The sequence below is a fragment of the Dipodomys ordii genome, unplaced genomic scaffold (assembly GCF_000151885.1).
Source record: "Dipodomys ordii isolate 6190 unplaced genomic scaffold, Dord_2.0 Scaffold212, whole genome shotgun sequence".
Taxonomy (NCBI): domain Eukaryota; kingdom Metazoa; phylum Chordata; class Mammalia; order Rodentia; family Heteromyidae; genus Dipodomys; species Dipodomys ordii.
In genome coordinates this window covers 1,509,092-1,529,204 of record NW_012267428.1, presented here as the reverse complement: position 1 = coordinate 1,529,204, position 20,113 = coordinate 1,509,092, and the positions used below count along the sequence as shown (strand labels likewise).

General features: G+C 42.6%; 1 protein-coding gene across 1 annotated transcript in view; it reads left to right on the top strand.

Annotated features, from left to right (window-relative positions):
• The window catches only part of Polr1a (polymerase (RNA) I polypeptide A, 194kDa), a 66,696-nt gene that overhangs the window by 31,329 nt on the left and 15,254 nt on the right, over nucleotides 1-20,113 (top strand). The window contains exons 15-24 of the mRNA XM_013035459.1: nucleotides 4,488-4,637; nucleotides 6,489-6,672; nucleotides 9,211-9,293; nucleotides 9,413-9,571; nucleotides 11,524-11,622; nucleotides 12,853-13,005; nucleotides 14,669-14,751; nucleotides 17,067-17,232; nucleotides 18,091-18,312; nucleotides 19,079-19,293. Of these exons, the coding sequence (XP_012890913.1) occupies nucleotides 4,488-4,637; nucleotides 6,489-6,672; nucleotides 9,211-9,293; nucleotides 9,413-9,571; nucleotides 11,524-11,622; nucleotides 12,853-13,005; nucleotides 14,669-14,751; nucleotides 17,067-17,232; nucleotides 18,091-18,312; nucleotides 19,079-19,293 (1,514 nt within the window). The remainder of the gene's footprint in view (nucleotides 1-4,487; nucleotides 4,638-6,488; nucleotides 6,673-9,210; nucleotides 9,294-9,412; nucleotides 9,572-11,523; nucleotides 11,623-12,852; nucleotides 13,006-14,668; nucleotides 14,752-17,066; nucleotides 17,233-18,090; nucleotides 18,313-19,078; nucleotides 19,294-20,113) is intronic.

Genomic DNA, 20,113 nt, shown 5'->3' with positions numbered 1-20,113 from the left:
CAGCAATACTGAGGTGGAACCTTTGGTTGGGAATATATAAATGGTAGAGCAACATGCACAGAGCTTTAGGTTTGATCCCCAGTACTTCAGGAGGGGAGGAGAAGGATCTCTACCTTTGTGAATGGATTAACCCTCTTGGAAATAAATTCCTTATAAGAGGTTAAGTTTGGGCCACTTATTAGCTCTCCATCCGCCTCCTGTCCCCATTCCTCCCCTAGACCTATCTTTCAGCACAGATGGTATTATCAGAAAGCCTTAGCTAGATACTGTTTTCCCAATCTTGGAGTTTCTAGCCTTCAGAACTTTGGGGAAATAAATTTTTATTCTTCGTAAAATATCCAGTCTGATCATTTCTTCTAGCTGAACAGCAGAATAGATAGAAGACTACTGGGGTTTGTATTTCTTCTTGAAGTCTTGAAGAAGCTTTAGTTGTACTTTTCCAAGGATTTGTCCATTTCATCCAAGTTGTTGAATTTGAGGAATAAATTCACTTATAATATTTCTTTATTCATAAACTTTTCTATTTTCCAAGTCTGTAGTGGTGTTGTCCCTAATGACACTGATAATTTGTATCTTCTGTTTTCCTGGTGAGTTGGCTGTTAGAAACAGAGCTACTACTACAACACTCCTTTGTCTTTTATTGAACAGATACACAGTTTTCCAAAATGCTTGTAGTAGTGTATGCTTTCACCAGTATTGTTACTTATTCTCAATGAAACTTAATGCTATTGTTATGTTGTTTGTTTTGTTGGTTTTGGTCTACTTGTTTAATTTTAGCTATCATATGGTTATATGCCAAGCATGGTGATAGATTCATGTAATACCAAGTGACTTGGGAAGCTGAGGCAGAAAAATGGAGAGTTTGAGATCAGCTATATAGAAAGATCTTGTTTCCAAAAAAAGTTTTTTTGGTATGTAGTGTCATCTTATTTTAATTTACATTTCCTTTATGATATTAGAGCTTGAACAACTCTTTTTGAGATAGGATCTCTATGTAGTCTAGACTGGCCTGGTAATTATTATTATATGGCTTCTGAGTGCTGGAATTACAAGGATGGACCACCACAATTTCTTGACACAAGTACTTGTCATTGATTAATGAACTGTATTGACTTTAAGGGTTTTTTCTTTTCAATTGACACAATTTTCCATATTAATAGGTATCGTGTGACATTTTTTATCATGCATAGAAAGTATAAAGACCAGATAAGGATAATTGGATTGTCCATCACCTTAAACTTAAGCCTTTATCACTTCTTTTTGATGGACACATTCAAAAGCAGCTATTTTGAAGTAATTGTCAACTGTGCTAATAGGGGGTTATTCCTCCTATCCACTCCCAGCCCTACATTCCTGTTATCTATCCTTCACCCTTCTAAGCCTCTGCTAGCTGCTATTCCATGTTGTACTTCTATGAGATCAGGCATTTGGGCTTCCTCAGTAAGTGAAAACGTGGTATTTGCCTCTGTGCCTAGGTTTATTTCAGTTAGTATATAATATCCTGTAGGGTCTCCATCTTGAAAGGATTTTGTTCATTTGTTTGTTTGTTTGTTTTTTGTCTTTTTTTAATTTAATTTTATTTGTGAACATACTGTACAGAGGGGTTACAATTACATGGGCAGGATAATGAGTACATTTCTTACCAAGCATTGCAGCCTCCTCCTTTGTTTACCCTTCACATCCCTTCCCAGCCTCCCTGTTTGTTTGTTTTTAAGCCATATTAGGGATTGAGCTTAAAGCCCCTTTGATAAACCTGCCTACCACTTGAGCCACATCCAGTCTATAGCATATTTTCTTTACCCAGCATTTGCTGATGGGTGTCTAGGTTGACTCTCTCTTGACTGTTTATTGTGATTAGTGTTGCAGTAAACATGGAAATACAGGTCTGTCTTGGGTTTTCTGATTTCCTTACCTTTTGATACATAGCCACATGTACAAACAAAGAATGAACCCACAAGACATCACCAAGTCAACCAAATCAGACACAGAATAATTAGAAAAAAGTTCCTGTCAACCTGGCACATAAACAGTTCAATGAACTTCTGTCATTCAGCGAAATGTTAAAAATAGACTGCTTGTCAAGGAAGAGAAGAAAGGGGAACTTCATTAGCTGCTGACATAAATGTAAATTAGTAGAGCAATAATAGCATGGGAAAATAGCATGGGAAGGTTCCTCAAAACACAACAAATAGAACTGCCATGATGCCAGATCTCAGCCTTCTTGGTAGTTAGGATTATAGGCATAAAGAATTTCATTCCTTCTTACAGCTGAATAATATTCCATAATATGAGTATACCTTATTTTGTTTGTCAATTTTTAGTTGGCAAAGTGATAATTTGGGTTGCTTTCATTTCTTTGGACATTACAAATAAAGCTATAGTGAACATTTATATTTCATTCTTTGAGTGAACATGTGTTTTCATTTACTGTACATATATAACTTAGGAGTACAATGACTGGATTTTTTTTTTTTTTGGTAGTTGTGGTGCTTAAACTCTGGGCCTGGACGCTGTTCCTCAGCTCTTCAGCTAAGACGAGTGCTCCACCATTTGAGCTATAGCATTGCTTCCAGTTTTGAGGTTGTTAATTGGAGATAAGAGACTTGTGGCCTTTCCTGCCCACTCTGGCTTTGAACCATGATCCTCAGATCTCAGCCTCCTGAGTAGCTAGGATTATAGGCGTGAGCCACCGGTGCCTGGCTTGTTTAACATTTTTATTTAGCCTTTGTTGTAAACCATAGTTAATTAAGTAACTGTATCATTTTTTTATTCCTGCCAACATTGTGTGTAGATTCCAATTTGCGTATACTCTCAGCAGTGTTTGCTTTATTCTGTTTAATAGCCATCCTAGCAGATGTTAAGTGATTTATCATTTTGGTATTACTTTACATTTCCTTAATAATAGATTATATCAAACATCTCTTCATATATTTCCTTGCCTTTTGTAATACTGTCTTTGAATAAATGTCTTTTCAGGTCCTTTATCCATTTGTTAATTAGGTTGTGTTTTATTAAATTGTAAGATTTCTTTATATATTAGAATTGTATCACATAGGGCTGGGAAGGTGGCTCAGTGGTAGAGTGCTTGCCTTGCATGCATGAGACCCTAGGTTTGATTCCTCAGCACCACATAAATATAAAAAGCCAGAAGTGGCAATTGTGGCTCAAGTGCCAGAGCACTAGCCTTGAGCTGAAGAGCTGAGGGACAGTGCCCAGGCCCAGATTTCAGGCCCCACAACTGACAAAGAAAAGAATTCTATAACATAAATGGTTTATACATACTTTCTCTGATTCTGTGGATTCACTTGACACAAAAGTTTTAAATTTTGATGAAGCTCAGTTTATCTGCTTTTTGTTGCTCATGTTTTTGTGGTTATTTCTAAGTGTTTATTGTCTTTGATGCATATTGAGTTAATTTTTGTTCATGGAGTAAGGCAAGGGTCCAAATTCATCCAGAAGCAAGAGTTTTCTAGTTTTCTTCTACTTCCAAGATTATTTTGGCTACTTGAGATCTCTTTCATTTCCATATAAATTTTAGGATCAGCATATTAATATTCCTGCAGAATTCTGTTGGAATGATTGCATTAAATCTGCAGATATATTTGGGAATATGTTGCTATCAAATCCATATCTTTACATTTATTCCTTTAATTTCTTTCCATTCTTTCTCCAAGGAAGGCAGAGATTAAGTGTTGTTCACAATTCTCTTTTCAATACTTGGCTTATAGCAAATACTAGATATATAATTGCCAAGTGAATCAGACCTGAAATCTATGAATGTTGAGACCAAGAGAAGATGCTCCCCACAGTGAATGAATGGCTGATGGAGTAGACACTGGGGCACCTGGGATCCTCGAATCATCACTGCAGCCTGCTTCTTAGTTGGATATCTTCAGCCTCTTTAGTACAAAAAACCCTCAGTTCTAGTCTTTGCACCCCTGCCTTCCTTAAAAGTCAAAGCTGTTCCGCAGAAAGGAAGTTATTGAATATGAGTAATTGTATCTTTTGAGGTAAACAGGATGCCTCTGAAAAGGGTTCTTTAATTATTCACTTCAGTTAAGGATTGTTAGGGCTCACTTTTGGCAGACCATGATGTTATAAGCCACACCATCTTTTCTTAACCTTGTTTAGTAATTCTTTGCTTTTTTTTTATGCACACATTCAATTTCTTTATTTTGACCTCATTATATTTGGGGGTTTTTCCCCTCACCTTTCTCTGATGTAATCGGAAATTTCATTCATATCTAGGAAATTGTTGACTTGAAGATGAATTATTTAGGGAGTTAAAAATATCAGTGAAGTTCTCATTGGTGCATTTTTGTTTCTGCTCCTAAGTAATTTTGGTAAAAGATGAGATGGACTTTTAGAGATAGTGTCTGCTGATCCCAAGAGTATCTATAACAGCATTAGGAGACAGAAGGTCCTCAACCAGTTTTCTCCTCTTCTACCTTCAGCTTGTCATCAATTTATCCTCTTTGTCTCTCTAGGTTGTATCAACACTGCTCATAAACATAATCCCAGACGACTACATTCCACTGAACTTAACTGGAAAGGCTAAAATCAGTGGGAAAGCCTGGGTGAAAGAAACTCCTCGGCCTGTTCCTGACTTTAACCCTGACTCCATGTGTGAGTCTCAGGTAGGACTGCCCAGTTGTATGTGTTGGAGACTTCTATTCCTTAGTATAGACAGATTGACTTAAAACAGAGACAGAAATGAAGACACACTTAGAAAAACTGGAGTCATGCCTCAGAAGAAGGATTTTGCCCAGGGTACTGTCTGCTTTTGTTTTGGAAAAAGTCAGGTGGTTGGTTTCCACCATCTGACCCTCAGTGTAAAACTCCCACTCCAAAAAGCTTAAGCATCCCCAAGTCTGAAGAGCACAATTTGCTTTGTAGCAGTGCCTTTTCCTTTCCTGTCCTTCCCTCCCTCCCCCCTACTTCGTTGTCTCTGTCTCATTGTTTCTGTCCTTTGTAGTACTAAAGATCAAGCCCAGGATTTCATACTTTCTTGTAATTCATGCTACCACTGAGCTACCCCACAGCCCTGTGAAAGGATCTCTTTTTTTTTGGGGGGGGGCGAGTAAAGGGTGCCAGTCCTAGGGCATAAACTCAGGGCCTGGGCACTGCTCCTGAGTTTCAAGGCTAGCATTCTACCACTTGAGGCACAGCTCTACTTCTGGCTTTTTTTTCTTAGTAGTTTGTTGGAGTTAAGAATCTCACAGGCTTTCTTGCCCAGGCTGGCTTCAAACCTTGATTCTCAGATCTCAGCCTCCTGTGTAGCTAGAATTAAAGGCATGAGCCAGCCACTGGCACCTGGCATGTGACAGGATCTTAGTGGATGCTCCATTCAGACCTGAAGAATCTTTTCTTGCCCTTTGAGATCAAGTACTTAATTATGTTATGTCATGCAGCTAGCAGGTCTTTTGTTTTTACTAGATTCTAATATTTTAACTGTGAAAGTACAGATTCAGGGGCTGGGAAGGTGGCTCAGTGGTAGAGCACTTGCCTTGCATGCTCGAGGCCCTGGGTTCGATTCCTCAGCACCACATAAGAAAAAAGCCGGAAGTGGCACTGTGGCTCAAGTGGTAGAGTGCTAGCCTTAAGCTGAAGAGCTGAGGGACAGCGCCCAGGCCTAGAGTTCAGGCCCCACGACCGGACCCAAAAAAAAAAAAAAAAAGAAAGTACAGATTCAGACATTAGAGGATGTTAAAAAGATTTTATTAGTGAGGGCACCAGTGGCTCATACCTGTAATCCTAGCTGCTGAAGATACTGAGATCTGAGGATCACAGTTCAAGGCCAGCCCAGGCAAGAAAGTCTGTGAGACTCTTATAGCCAGTGAACCACCAGAAAAACCAGAAGTAGAACTGTGGCTCAAAGCAGTAGAGCACTAGCCTTGAGCCAAGAGCTCAGGGACAGAGCCCAGGTCCTGAGTTCAAGCCCCACAACCAACAACATCAAAGAATGATTTTATTGTCTTATACCTAGAAGGTACCAGGGAGAGAAGGTACCTAGGCTAGTTATAGTTTTTAGTGTAAAGCTCTAGATGGTTTTTGTTGTTATTGTTGTTTTGTGCCAGTCCTGGGGCTATTTCTGGCTTTTTGCTGGTTAATTGGAGGTAAAAGTCTCACAAACTTTCTTCCTTGGGCTGGCTTCAAACTGTGAACTTCAGGTCTTGTCCTCTGGATTATAAGCAAGAGCCACAGATGCCCAGCTCTAGATATTATTATCTGTTCACAAAGTCTTGATTAAGGATACTTGATGTCATGTATGGGTGGGTGGAGAAGCAGGAGGATGTAATAATCACAGTGAAGAGTTTGTGGGAGTCTAGGCACTTTGTGAGATGAGTAGTCCCTGAACAAACAAAAACTATTGGACAGTGTGTGTGTGTGCGTGCGTGCGTGCGTGTGCGCGTGCGCGCACAGTTGAGGATTGGTGGCTTCCCCAGATATCGCTTGCATCCTGGCACTCAAGTCCTTTCCCTGTGTAGGTGATCATCAGGGAAGGGGAGCTGCTCTGTGGAGTGCTGGACAAGGCGCACTATGGGAGCTCTGCCTACGGCCTAGTCCACTGCTGCTATGAGATCTATGGGGGTGAGACCAGTGGCAAGGTTCTTACTTGCTTGGCTCGTCTCTTCACTGCCTACCTTCAGCTCTACAGAGGATTTACCTTGGGTGAGTTCAGGGCCCATTACCCCCAGCTTTGCTGACCTTTGTAGGGAACAACTAGATTCCTTTTTCAAGGATGTCTGGCCTGGCTTCCTAGCAGTGCTTCCATCCTGACTCCTCACAACTGGTGTTTCTTTTCTACTGCACACAGCAGCCTCTTCCATCTGGGTCCTCATCCTGTTCCCGCTTTTCAACCTCATGCTTTATACTGCTTTCCTGTCCTTAAAACACACTCTCATTCTCTCCTGCAAACACCTGGATTTCCCTGGGCCCTCCCTGCTCTACAAAGGGGCTTTCCCGTTACAACTGCTCGTGTCTTTCCAGCACAGAAGGCTGTGATGGCACTTGTGGGAACACCGCTGGGGCAGACACGTAGGAGTACTCCTAAGGAAGAGGGGCTTCCTTATTTTTCCCTAGACATGAGACCATGCTATTTTAAGAATCAGCTGTGATGCAGAAAATGAGTGTGTGTTTCTCTCTGTGAGCTGGGTAGATTTGATTTTGGAAAATCTGCTGCAGGGCCCAGCTGTGTATGTGGAACTGATCTAGGCCCTTCTGTAGCAGTCCTGTGAGGATTCCCTAAAATGCTGCATGTTAAACCCTCACCACAGTGTGTAATACCATGATAGCGTGAATACATGTAGACTGGTTCACATGCCAACATGGTGGGAGTCCCATTGTGGGACCCCTAGGCCTGCCACAGTGGGAGTTTTGTCAATGGCCTGCAGTAAGACTTGTATTACACATTTTATTACACTTTCGATTGTGTAATATACTTAATTGTATGGAAAACATTTAAATGCAGACTTGAAGATAATTTGAAATCACTCAGCATCCAGTTGTCAGAGGTAACGATTAGTATTGATTTGGTCTGTATTTTCTAGACTTTTCCAGTGGAAGTATATTCAGCAAAGAACGGAATCCTTTATCTCATACTGTTTTGTAATCTATTCCTCCGAATAACATCATTCTCAAATGTATTTACAAGTGCTCTTTGAGGTCAGCTAATATCAATCTGCATCGTAGTAACTACTGACTATAGATGTTTAGTATCTGAGGGGGTTGTAAATCTTCCATGCACTTTAAATTCTAATCTATAAATTCTAATGCTATACTATATAACTGCTAAGTAAATCATTGTTAAACTACAGGAAAGACAAGAAAAAATGTACATTTTTTTTTATCATTGCAGATACAGTTTTTTCATTTTCATGTATTTTCAATCACAGTTGGTTAAGTCTACAGATGTAGAACCCATAGATAGGGAGGGTTAGTTATACTGTAATTTATTTAACCTGTTCCTATAATTAAGCAGACTATTTGTAACTTTTCACATTATTATTGATATACTACCCTTGGATAAACACCTTAGCATGTATATCCAATTGTTTTATTTCAGGACTGAAATTCTCCTTTCTGTGTCCTGATTCCTATAATTGGCCTGATCACTTAATTCCATGTGGAAGCTACACAGGCAGAAAGAGTAAAGACTAAGATCCTCACACTTATAAAATGTAAATTAGTTTTTAATGGTAGTCTAGGAAAAGCACAAACATCTGCTAACTAGAAACAGATGTTCAGAGAGCTCTGAAAATGAGAAGTAGAGGACGATTCCACACCTAACTCACAGCAGAAGACCAAACCTAAGCAGCTATGCTTGTAGCTCTGTTTAACACATGGCATAGAAGGGAATTGCCTCTGAGTTGGTGATGATTCAGATGCCGCAAGGCCAAGCTGGGATTATGACTCCAGGGAGGATGGGCCCACAAGGCTAGCTCCACTCTAGCCCTTCTTAGGAAGAAGGCATCGTTACAAGGCTCATTGTCATGGGAAGTGGCTACTTCACAAAAGGAATGTTTCTTTCCCTTCTACTCAATATGTGACCTTGAGAAGCCCTCCAGTTAAAGGTATTACAGATATGTTTGCCTTTTGGGACAGTACTGTTAGTTGTTTGCCTTCTTTCTCAGATCTTGATGGAAGAAATTTGGAGTACTGTAGTGCTCACAGTTAGAGGCAAAGCAGTTCAGTGAAGTGGTATTACTTTAAGTTTTTGAGCTAGAATGGGCTTTAAGCCACACAGGCCGTTCATCCTCCCTTGGCAATGCTAAAGAAACTACAGAGATGGACCCTGTTGCCTAGGCTTGACGTGGCTGTGGGCCTATATACCATACAACCATATGGGTAATCCCTGTGATGTTTGGCTTCCAGGAGCCCAACCTGGCATGTTCTCTTCCATCTCTAAACCCAGCTTTTCATCAAAAACCTCTTTATCTCTAACGCTTTCCTCCCACATAGATGTATTGCATGAGCTCCACATGGACCCAGCCTGGGCTTACTTTCTACCTATCTAACCTTTGTGCCCTTAGTTTTTAATTCCTTGTAAAACGAGAAATATAATCCTAAGAGATGGGAGAAATCAACTGAATTAATAGCAACAGCATTTCATTGCTTCTTATATTCTACTCAGGACCTAAGTCCCACCAAGTTTACAGACAGGTGAAGTCAGACCTGGTCGCAACTGAACTTGCCTTTTTCACTTCACAGATGTGGAAGACATTTTGGTTAAGCCAAAGGCAGATGTTAAGAGACAGCAGATCATTGAAGAATCCACTCACTGCGGACCTCGGGTAAGGAGGGAACAGGAGGTTGGGGCCCACTACAGATGAGTCAGATGTCTTGCAGAATGAAACCCACATCCTTCTCATGTGACTTCAACTTCTGACCTGTTCCTCCTTTTTTATGCTAGGCTGTCAGGGTTGCGTTGAACCTACCAGAAGCTGCATCATGTGATGAGGTCCGTGGGAAATGGCAGGATGCACATCTTGGCAAAGACCAGCGGGATTTTAACATGATTGATATGAAGTTCAAGGAGGAAGTGAACCATTACAGCAATGAGATTAACAAGGTTAACCCTGTGGTGCATGCACTTATCTCCATCTTTCTGAATGCTGATTGCTTTTTTAATTACATTTTGATTCTCACCCATGGAGCAGTTTGTCCCTTTAACAGCAGATTGGGGTAAGAGTAGGGAGAGGAGACAGTTAGAATACATCATTGTGAAGAGTCAAGGGTTTCATTCCCAAATCAGTTAGGGTGTTGAAAGGCCTTAGTGCTGAAAAGAAATGCTTTGTGATATTTCTTGTCTTACATGTTTTTATTTTGGAGTTACTACACTAACGGGGAATGAGGAAAGTAGTCTTTCCTGTGAAGTTATTGCTGCTAGACAAGCAAAAAGAAGAGCCCAAAACACCCCTGTTGCTCATGCAGTGGAACCAGGGGTGCAGACCTATCTTCAGGTCCTGGTTGTGCTTCAAACACACTATTGACCTCTAGTAAGTGATATGAGCAAGCTGTGCATTCATTGATTTTTGTCATATGGGAGTATGGTACGTGAGGAACACTGTCTCATAGAGTTGCCAGGAATGAGCTCACATGCATAGTACCAAGATAGGCCTGCGGTGGCTGAGAAAGAAAATCTGCATGATTGAGACCAGGACCTGATTCTCTCTACCCTCATGTCCAAGAGCTGAGACTCCCAGTCCTGTGGCTTAGAGGACTGGACCTGGCCCTTATCCTGCCTCCTAGGTTTAGAGACCTGACAAGGAGAGGAAGAAGTAAGACCAATGCTCAACAAAAATTAAAATTTTCCAGGCGCCGGTGTTTATTCCTGCAATCCTACCTATTCAGGAGGCTGAGATCTTGAGGATTGTGGTTCAAAGCCAGCCTGGGCAGGAAAGTCTTTGAGACTGTTTTTCTTTTTTTGTTGCTGGTGGTGGTGGTCGTAGGGCCTGAACTCTGGGCCTGGGCACTGTTCTTCAGCTCTTCAGCTCAAAACTAGCACTCTACCACTTGAGCCACAGTGCCACTTCTGGCTTTTTTTTACTTATGTGGTGCTGAGGAATCGAACCCAGGGCCTCCTGCATTCAAGGCAAGCACTCTACCACTGAACCACCTTCCCAACCCCACTGTGAGACTCTTTTCTCCAATAAACCACCAGAAAACTGGAAGTGGCACTGTGGCTCAAGTAGAGCACTCGCCTTGAGCTGAAGAGTTCAGGGACAGTGCCCAGGCCAGAGTTCAAACCCCATGACTGATGAAAGAGAAAAAGAATTTATCTGTGGTGTCCATCTCCTTTTGGTTTCTGAGAAGACCGAGTTTGTCCGTTTACAGGTGCCTGCCCACTTCTGTGTGGGGATGAAGGTAGTGCCGCTTCCAGGACTGACTGAGGGTGTTATTAGTGAGGGGCTATCTTTAGAAGTAGCTCACCTCTTCCCACCCAGCTAGCCTTCCCTGTGTTGGGTTGTGTCCCTGGAACCCTAGGCAAAGACCTAAACAAATGCATAGTCCTCTAATCATCTCCCTGGACTTTCCAATGGGGTTTTGCTTATTTCTGATCCTAGAGCTAAGGTGAAGATCCCCACCAGCTGCTTGATGGCATGCTGGTAAATGTGGGTGTCATGTGGGCATCTGTGATCTACCTCTGTGGTACCAGCTTGCAAAGGCATCACCTTAGATTTTGTTCTTAACCAGCTCCTTTTCAGAATTACAAACTAGGTATGCTGGTTTCCTTCTCCTTTTTCTGTCTCCCTTTTTGCTGCCTTTTAACCAGAAAAATGGAGCCTATAGCTCTTGAAAGGATGTAATAGCACAGCACAAAGCAAGGAGGCACCCATCTGACTTCTCTCTATGGGTTCTAGCTAAAGGATGAATGCCAACCAAGGCTTTCCCTTAACCTTGAATGGGATTTGATCTGAAGCTCTAGACATTCTGGTTTTATTGCTCCTATATCATTTAAGTGTGTAAACCTGGAATTTAAAATGGCAAAGTTACTGACCAGTGTGTTGATTTAATCCGTAGGCATGCATGCCTTTTGGCCTGCACAGACAGTTTCCGGAGAACAACCTACAGATGATGGTGCAGTCTGGAGCCAAAGGTTCAACTGTGAACACGATGCAGGTTTGAACAAAAGTGGCTTTGCCAGTTTGCCAGAGTGGGGACTTGATAGCAAAAGGCAGCTTTTAGGATCATTTCTGATTTTAAGAGGACCTACATTCTGTATAAAAATGAACCACAAAGAGATAGAAAGCATATAGAAATAAATACAGCCACTAACCACAGATATGGAAAGATAGAGATAGAAATATGCAAGTATGTGTAACGTTAGCTATGTAAATATATATTATAAACTTAAATGTTGTATTGCCTAGATTCATGTTATATATGCACTCTCTGTATGTAAAATCTCAATCTCAGCTGAGAGCCTACACTGATGCATGATCTGCTTCTTTCACTTAATATTACATTATGAGCTTGTCCTTAAAATTACTTCAGGCCCATTGTCTCCTCAGATCTCAGATTTCCATAGTGCTATAGAACCATTTTCACAAATTTTCCTGTTGTTTTATTATTATTTTTTAATCTTGATGAATTTTCCTGTTGTTTTATTATTATTTTTTAATCTTGATGAACTTTTTTTTGGTCGGTCGTGGAGCTTGAATTCTGGGCCTGGGCACTGCCCCTGAGCTCTTCAGCTCAAGGGTATAGCGCTCTACCACTTGAGCCACAGTGCCCACTTCTGGCTTTTTCTGTGTATGTGGTGCTGAGGAATTGAACCCAGAGCCTCATGCATGCGAGGCAAGCACTCTACCACTGAGCCACCTTCCCAGCTCCTTGGTGAACTTTTTAAAAAGGGTCTTAAGGATCATTGTCTCATAAATGATCCCAGTGAGAGTGAGTTTAGAAGGCTGAAGGCCCACAGGAAGCCCTCTGACTAAAGAGATATGTAGACCTATTGTTCTTTTCTCCTTGAATATTTACAGATTGGTTTTGAAGCAAATACCTGGATAGCTGAGTACTCTTTTGGATCTAGGATGACAGGATCACAATAAATTACATTTCTATAGGCTTCTGTTTCGCCGTTAGGAACCTCGTCTTTTATATGTAAAATGTGATGATTCTGAAATACAGCTATTTGTCCAAACATCACCCATTTCAACCTGCCCGATTGTGAAAATCCAGATCAGTCAAATAAAAGAAGTTAGTGCTTGGTTTTTTTCTTGCAACACAGCTTCCCTAGTTTCAATTTCCACACGTCTTTCTTTGAAGAGTAGGCTATCCCTTCCTTACTTGAACAAAGCACTACCACATATAGGAATCAAGAGTTTCATTGGATTTCCTTTTCCCCAGATCTCTTGCCTGCTGGGTCAGATTGAGTTGGAAGGTCGGAGACCTCCACTGATGGCGTCTGGCAAATCATTGCCCTGCTTTGAACCTTATGAATTCACCCCCAGGGCTGGTGGCTTTGTCACTGGAAGGTTTCTCACAGGTATTAGACCTCCGGTATGTGTGGGTTTTTTTTTTTTTTTTTTTACTTTGGTCTCTGTTTCTAGGCTCAGTGATAGGTAATCTGTTACCCCATTGACCAATCTGAGCAAGAGTGATAAGTCACTTCCTTCTTGTCCACTAGATCCTAGGATCCCAAGAGGACACACCTGTGTAACATTTCTCATTGTAACGCCAGAGCTAGCACAGGGTAGACACTCAGTAAATATTTGCTGGGAAATGAAAACAAAAATTATCGTGCAACCTCTCTAGGCCAGTTCTTAGCAATATGTGAAGCAGATGGAAAAGGCAATGTCACTCACACAAAGATGTTTATGTTGCCAAAAGGATCATCATAGAGATTGATTTTGCAAAGTTCCCAACTCTCAGGTTCCTTCCCTTCCCCGACTCCTTCATAGTGGGAAGATTAATGAGTATAGAAGATGCCTAGTTTTGCTTTTGCACATGGAGTTCTCCCCTAGAAGAAGGGTTTCCCCTCACACTTGTCAGAAATGGCTTTTGGTATGTTAGCCCTTTTTCTTCCCTTAAATATAGTGTTTCTCTGGAAGAGTAACCCTGTGAGCAGCTCACTAAGTCTGAGTTGTGTAAGTCTGAGTGTGAATTGTTTCAAAGCTATTAACCACTCAGCAGCCTTCTCTGTTCTCTCACATGGACTCTCCAGTGGTCATCTGTGGCCTGTGTTAAGGGATGGAAGTAGGTTGAGGTAGAACAGAATTTTCCAAATTCTGATTGTGCCTCTAATAGATGAAGAAGTCATTGGAGTAGATAGTGCCCAGCATTCCTTTATTTAATGAAACAGAGTAGAGTGGTAAAGCAAATCTCAGATTTTTCCCACCTAGTTAGGATGGGATAGTATCGTAAAGTTTTGGGTTGAGTTTTACATATTTATTCATGTGTGTGTCTATATTTACATGTATATATCTGCATTTGCTAATTATAATTGTAAATATATTCTTTTTTTGTTAATAGCAACTTTATTGTTTCACTGGTGCAAAAAAAATCATAATTTTGATGCATTTCCATTAAATTTACAGTAATGGTTATACATAAATTATATATGGGCTGCTTACTCATTGTAATTATAGTAGTACACATATATAATTTGAGACAGAAAGATTGCAAATTTGAAGCAGGCCAGGGAAATATGGCATGATTCTGTCCACAAAAAATGAAGGGAGGGAGGGAGGGAAGGAAGGAAAGAAAGAAAGAAAAAAAAGTTTTTTTATAAAGCTTCTTTTGCCACTTTTTTTGTTGGTGGTGGTGGTGGTGGTGGTTTTGTTTTACTTTGTTGACACTGTTGGGAAATGGAATGCAAGTGTGGGACTGAACCAGTCAGGGTCAGAGCATCAGGGCCACTTGTCTTTGGAAATCAGGTGTGGAGGATGGCCCTGAGGATGGCACATACGGATACGGAGAGGCATTTCACTCCTGTAGATGGGAACTGTTACTTCTGGTACTCTGTTCCTCCACCTTAGGCAGCATAACAGAGACCATGGGACAACAGAAGTAACTTAGGCCATTGGATTCTTCAAAGCCAAGGAATCAGTACCTAGGAGGGGAAGAGTTATCTGGTCAGGAAAGGTTGCTTGGGGTGTCAGCCTAAGTAGCCCTGCAGAAAGTGCCTACTGCACCTTTGGGACCATATTCTTTTCTCCCACAGGAGTTCTTCTTTCACTGCATGGCAGGGCGAGAGGGCCTGGTAGATACTGCTGTGAAAACCAGCCGTTCTGGCTATCTCCAAAGGTAAAAGCACCTGTGAGCTGCTGTTTGAAGGGGTTGCTATCCTAGTGCCCTGCACATGTTACCTCTTACTGAAGAGTCTTTGGTTGATTTCTTTTAAAAAAAAATGTTTTAAAAATCTTGATAGAGCTGGGCACTAGTGGCTCATGCCTGTAATCCTAGCTTCTCAGGAGGCTGAGATCTGAAGATCACAGTTTATAGGCAATCCAGGTAGGATTCCATGAGACTTTTTTTCATTTTGGTTGGTCATGGGGCTTGAACTCTGGGCTTGGGCGCTGACCCTGCACTCTTCAGCTCAAGGCGAGTGGTCTACCGCTTGAGCCACAGTGCCACTTCCAGTTTTCTAGTGGTTTATTGGAGATAAGAATCTCACCGACTTTCCTGCCCAGGCTGGCTTTGAACCGTGATCCTCAGATCAGAGCCTCCTGAGTAGCTAGGTTTATAGGCAGTAGCCACCGGTGCCCAGCTTTCCATGAGACTCTTATCTCCAGTTAACCACCAAGAAGCTGGAAGTGGAGCTATGGCTCAAATGGTAGAACATTAGCCTTGAGCAAGAAAAAAAAAAGCTCAGAGCCAGTCCTCAAGCCCTGAGTTCTAGCTCTAGGATCAGTGCAGACACACAAAAATAATCTTGATGGGTGCGCAAGAAGATAGAAAAACAGAAGCTCTTGGGGCTGGGAATGTGGCTTAGCAGTAGAGTGCTTGCCCTAGGTTTGATTTGTCAGACCACATAAACAGAAAAAGCCAGAAGTGGCAATTTTTCAAACTTGATTTACCCTAGGAAGCAGCACACAGCGATTGCATGAACCTGCCCTTTTGTTCATTAATGCTAAGTGTGAGTTTAAGCTTTTAGGGAATTCTTTATGTTTTATAGAAAGTTGAAATTCTGATGATCATAAAAAGAAATGATAATGGGAAATGATGGAAATGGTGTAAATCTCCTAGCCTCTTTTTTTTTTTTTTTTTTTGGTCAGTCATGGGGCCTGAACTCGGCCTGGGCGCTGTCCCTCAGCTCTTCAGCTCAAGTCTAGTGCTCTACCACTTGAGCCACAGCGTCACTTTCAGCTTTTTCTGCTTATGTGGTGCTGAGGAATAGAACCCAGGGTCTCATGCATGCAAGGCAAGCACTCTACCACTGAGCCACCTTTCCAGCCCCATTCTCTTGCCTCTTGAGCCTGCCTTTAAAGTTATATCCTCAAAGAACTGAGGGATGCCACTCCATTTCTTCCCCTCAGCATTCTACCTGTTGGTTCCAGCTGGTGTTTTCTCCTGTGGTTCCTGTGGTTATTGGGGTGGATAGGGCTAGAGTAGGATCAAGAAACACCTAGGTGGTCCATTGGATCCTATCTGCAGAACTGGCAGTCCTCTGCAGTCAGGGCCAGCTCCTGTCCTTTCCCAGGGCTTGAGTCACACAGCTGATGCTACCATCCTTGCCAGGCTCTGGGAGCTGTGAAAGATGTGACTAACACTGGGCTGTGTCCTTAGAGCTCAGAGTCGTTACCAGGGGAAAGGAACCAGGCTCCTAAGGTGACCAGAGAAACTGAGGCAGTAGCCAGAAAGGTAACAAAACATCCAGGACAAGGGCAGAAAGCAAGAGAAGTCAAGGGAAGCAGCTGGCAATGGGAGGACTGAGTACACAGGTCATTACATTAACATTTGGTTCCCTTTTTTTCCCAGTCCTGGGGCTTGAACTCAAGGCCTAGATGGTGTCCCTGAGCTGCTTTTGCTTAAGGCTAGCACTCTATCACTTAATCCACAGCTTTACTTCTGGGTTTTTGGTAGTTAATTGGAGGTAAGAGTCTCATGGACTTTCTTGCCCTGGCTGGCTGTGAACTACAATCCTCAGATTTTAGCTTTCTTAGTAGCTAGGATTACAGGTGTGAACTACTGGCATCCAGCAGCACTTAGTTCCTGATTGAGGTCCCTCAGTATCTGTAACACTCACCACACTGACAGGAGGATTTGGGGATCCTAGTGGTTTCCCTGTCTTGCCTACTTGTGGATCTGAGAATGCTGGTCCCAGGATGATATGTGGTACAGGAGAGGGAAACGGCAGGGAGTAAACCCAGCAACTGGGCAGATGGGAGGCCATCTCCAAGAGTAGAAGCTAGGCTCTTAGTCTCCTCTTGGAGATCTACCAGATTAAGGGATGCTGGAGCTCAGACCCTGGCATACCAGAGCTCTGTCCTGTCCTAAAGTTTTGTTTGTCTGCAAAACAGCAGTCCCTTTTTCTTTTCCTTATACTACTCCCTCCCCATGAGATCCTTTCTGAGAGGTGTATGCCTGATGGTCACTGAGCCCAATGGCCTCCTTATTAGGTGTATCATCAAGCACTTGGAAGGCCTTGTTGTCCAGTATGATCTGACAGTCCGTGACAGCGATGGCAGCGTGGTGCAGTTCCTATATGGGGAAGATGGCCTGGATATCCCCAAGACGCAGTTCTTGCAGCCCAAGCAGTTTCCCTTCCTGGCCAGCAACTATGAGGTATGTTACCAATCTCTGTTCATGCATCAGGCCTCTATCCCAACCAGAATTCTGAGAGTACCCTGAACTGAAGCCACCCAATCTGTGCAGCTGTGAGAAAGTTGAGTGGAAAGGTTTGTAAAGCACCCACCAGTGTCTTGACACACTTGAAAATTTTCAGAGCCACAGGCCACAGGCCTGTTGAAGTGATGATGGGGCTTGAGCATTTCTGGAGTAACAGTTTCTATTTAGGGGCAATTGCTACATTTGGTTTCTAACTGAAAGTTACCAGTGCTGAGTGCTGGGTTTATCCTCACCACAACTGTGGGAGGTGGTAACTCTCTGGGGGAAGTGGCCCGCTGTTTTTACAGCTGAAGGAGCTAAATATGCAGCTGACATAACCAGTTGGTGAAAACGGTATTGCCAGCATTTGAACCCAGATCACCTGATACATGTTTATGATGTTCTTGCTGCCTTGTGGCTTTGTAATGACAATCTCCATTGTCTGAACTTTCAATCACCCTGTGTTACAGTAGGAAAATGAAACTGTCTGTGACCTGTCCGAGATGAGGGAGCTGATGGTAGAATTGAAGGTCATGCTCTGGTTCTCGGTTCTTTCCCTTCTGGAGCTTGTCCTTGGTCTTTGGCCACCCTCTTTGGCCTCTTCTTTCTTTCTAAATCTCCTTTCTATTCCTAGAGAGGTTCTGAGTGTGCCTTTATCCCCTAAGACCACCAGCTCCTACATCTGATCCGTACAGCAAAGGCTTGGATCACCAGTACTCAGTTTTTGAGATGTATTATAAAGACAGACAGGTCCTATGAAGCATGTGTTGTCTGCTACACCCCATCTCTCATCTTGTATGTGCGTGGTTTGTTTAGGTGATAATGAAATCAAAGCATCTCCATGAAGTTTTGTCCAGAGCAGATCCTCAGAAAGCTCTCCGTCACTTCAGAGCCATTAAAAAATGGCACAGCAAGCATTCCACTGCCCAGCTAAGGAAAGGTGCCTTCCTGAATTACTCCCAAAAGATGCAGGCAGCTGTGAAAGCCTTGAACCTCGAGGGCAAGAACCAGAATGGCCGCAGCCCAGAAACTCAACAGGTGATAAAGGGAGATGGTATCCCTATTCTCTGGCATGTCCAAGCCTTGGGAACGGTTTGAAAGATATGGAATTGTTCCCTAATACCGGGTATTGTGTTGAAATCAGTCAGGACACCAGTGGTGCTTAAGTAAGATTATAAGAAGGGGACTCTTTTACAATGATGTGGATAGGGCTTGGGACCAATCAGCTGATGACTTCAGAGTTCATTATCAACCTTGGTATGAAGGATCAGGGAGAGTAGTAACTAGACTTGGAGAGGGTGTGTAATTATAGGTAGAACCATAAGTAGAGATCCTATTAGAAGTTGCCGATGATGCTAGTATAAGCCAGAAACAGAGGTTCTTTTAAAGTCATTCACTTTGGATACAATATGTGTGAAGAGACTGGATCTGAGGTTAACAGGGATCCAACATAGTCACTTCTCTCCTAGTGACAGTATCCTAACATAATCATTACACTTTTCCATTTGACTCCAGAACAATCCCACTTGGATCTGTAGTAAATTATGTAGCCCCTCTACCTGCGCTTAGATGGGCCAGGACGAGGACTGACAATCGTGGTCAACAGCTTCCCTTTCCCTGTTTACATTGTTGTGTTATTTTTTATCTTGTGGAGTCAGGTTTCTTTCTGTCTTAGTGTTCTGCCTGCTCTTATCTAAACCAATGCTTTTGAGCCTCCTCATGCCACTGGTTTTCCCAAGAGGACAGCCCTATTCCTTTTAGTTAGCTTCCCATGTAGCTGAGACTCATCTTTCCCTCCATTCAGATGTTACAGATGTGGTATGAGTTAGATGAACAGAGCCGGTGGAAATACCAGAAGAAAGCAGCCTCTTGTCCTGACCCCAGTCTGTCTGTGTGGCGCCCGGACATCTACTTTGCATCTGTCTCAGAAACATTTGAAAAAAAGATGGATGACTACAGTCAAGAATGGGCAGCTCAAGCAGAGAAGAATTACATGAAATCAGAGCTTTCTCTCGACAGGTGAAACACTAATTTGTAGCATGGCATGTGTGGAGGGAATCCTCTCAGTCTCAGCCAGCCCACTCGAGAAGAAGAGGGCCGCCTCCAGAGTTGAGACTCCAGCAGGAGGACGGGATCTGAGACAGTAGGAAGCTTTTAATGGATACTGAGGCAGATGAGAACAGTTAGACAGAAGTGTCCACTCTCCAGAGTTTGGTGTAGTGGACATGGCTATGAGTAAAAGAACCAGTCTGGTCACCATTCAGTATCTGCCAACTCTGACCCAGACTGGTCACTTACTGTCCCAGGACACTGCATCTCAACTGATCCAGTGACACCACTGCTACTTTTGAGTTTGAGTTTCCAGGTTGAAGGAAGAAGGTCTATGTGGAAACCTCAGCATGGATAAGTACACACACACACACATAGACACACACACACACACAAATACATAAATACACAAATAATAATAGGAATGAAGCCTTTGGTCTAGGTAGGCAGGAAGCCAGGCATGATGCAAACTTGCACAGAGGGTCAGACTATCACAAGGGCCCAGGGATGCCTGCTCTGCTTTGGTCCTAAGCTTTACATGAAGTTCACCAAGAGTGCAGTGCCAGACCTGAGGTCATTTCCCCCAGTCCTACCCCTGTGATAGCAGATGAGGTGTAGGGACTGGCTGACAGAGGGTTCAGGAGTAAGACTGACAGCTGGATACTGGGGAGCAGTACACAAATGAGCAAAGACACTTGCCTGAGTGGAGGAACTGGAAGGAAATCCAGGATTCTCTCTTTCTCTTTAGCACAGTCAGGCCTTGGAGATTCCCAGCTAAGTTGTCCAGGCT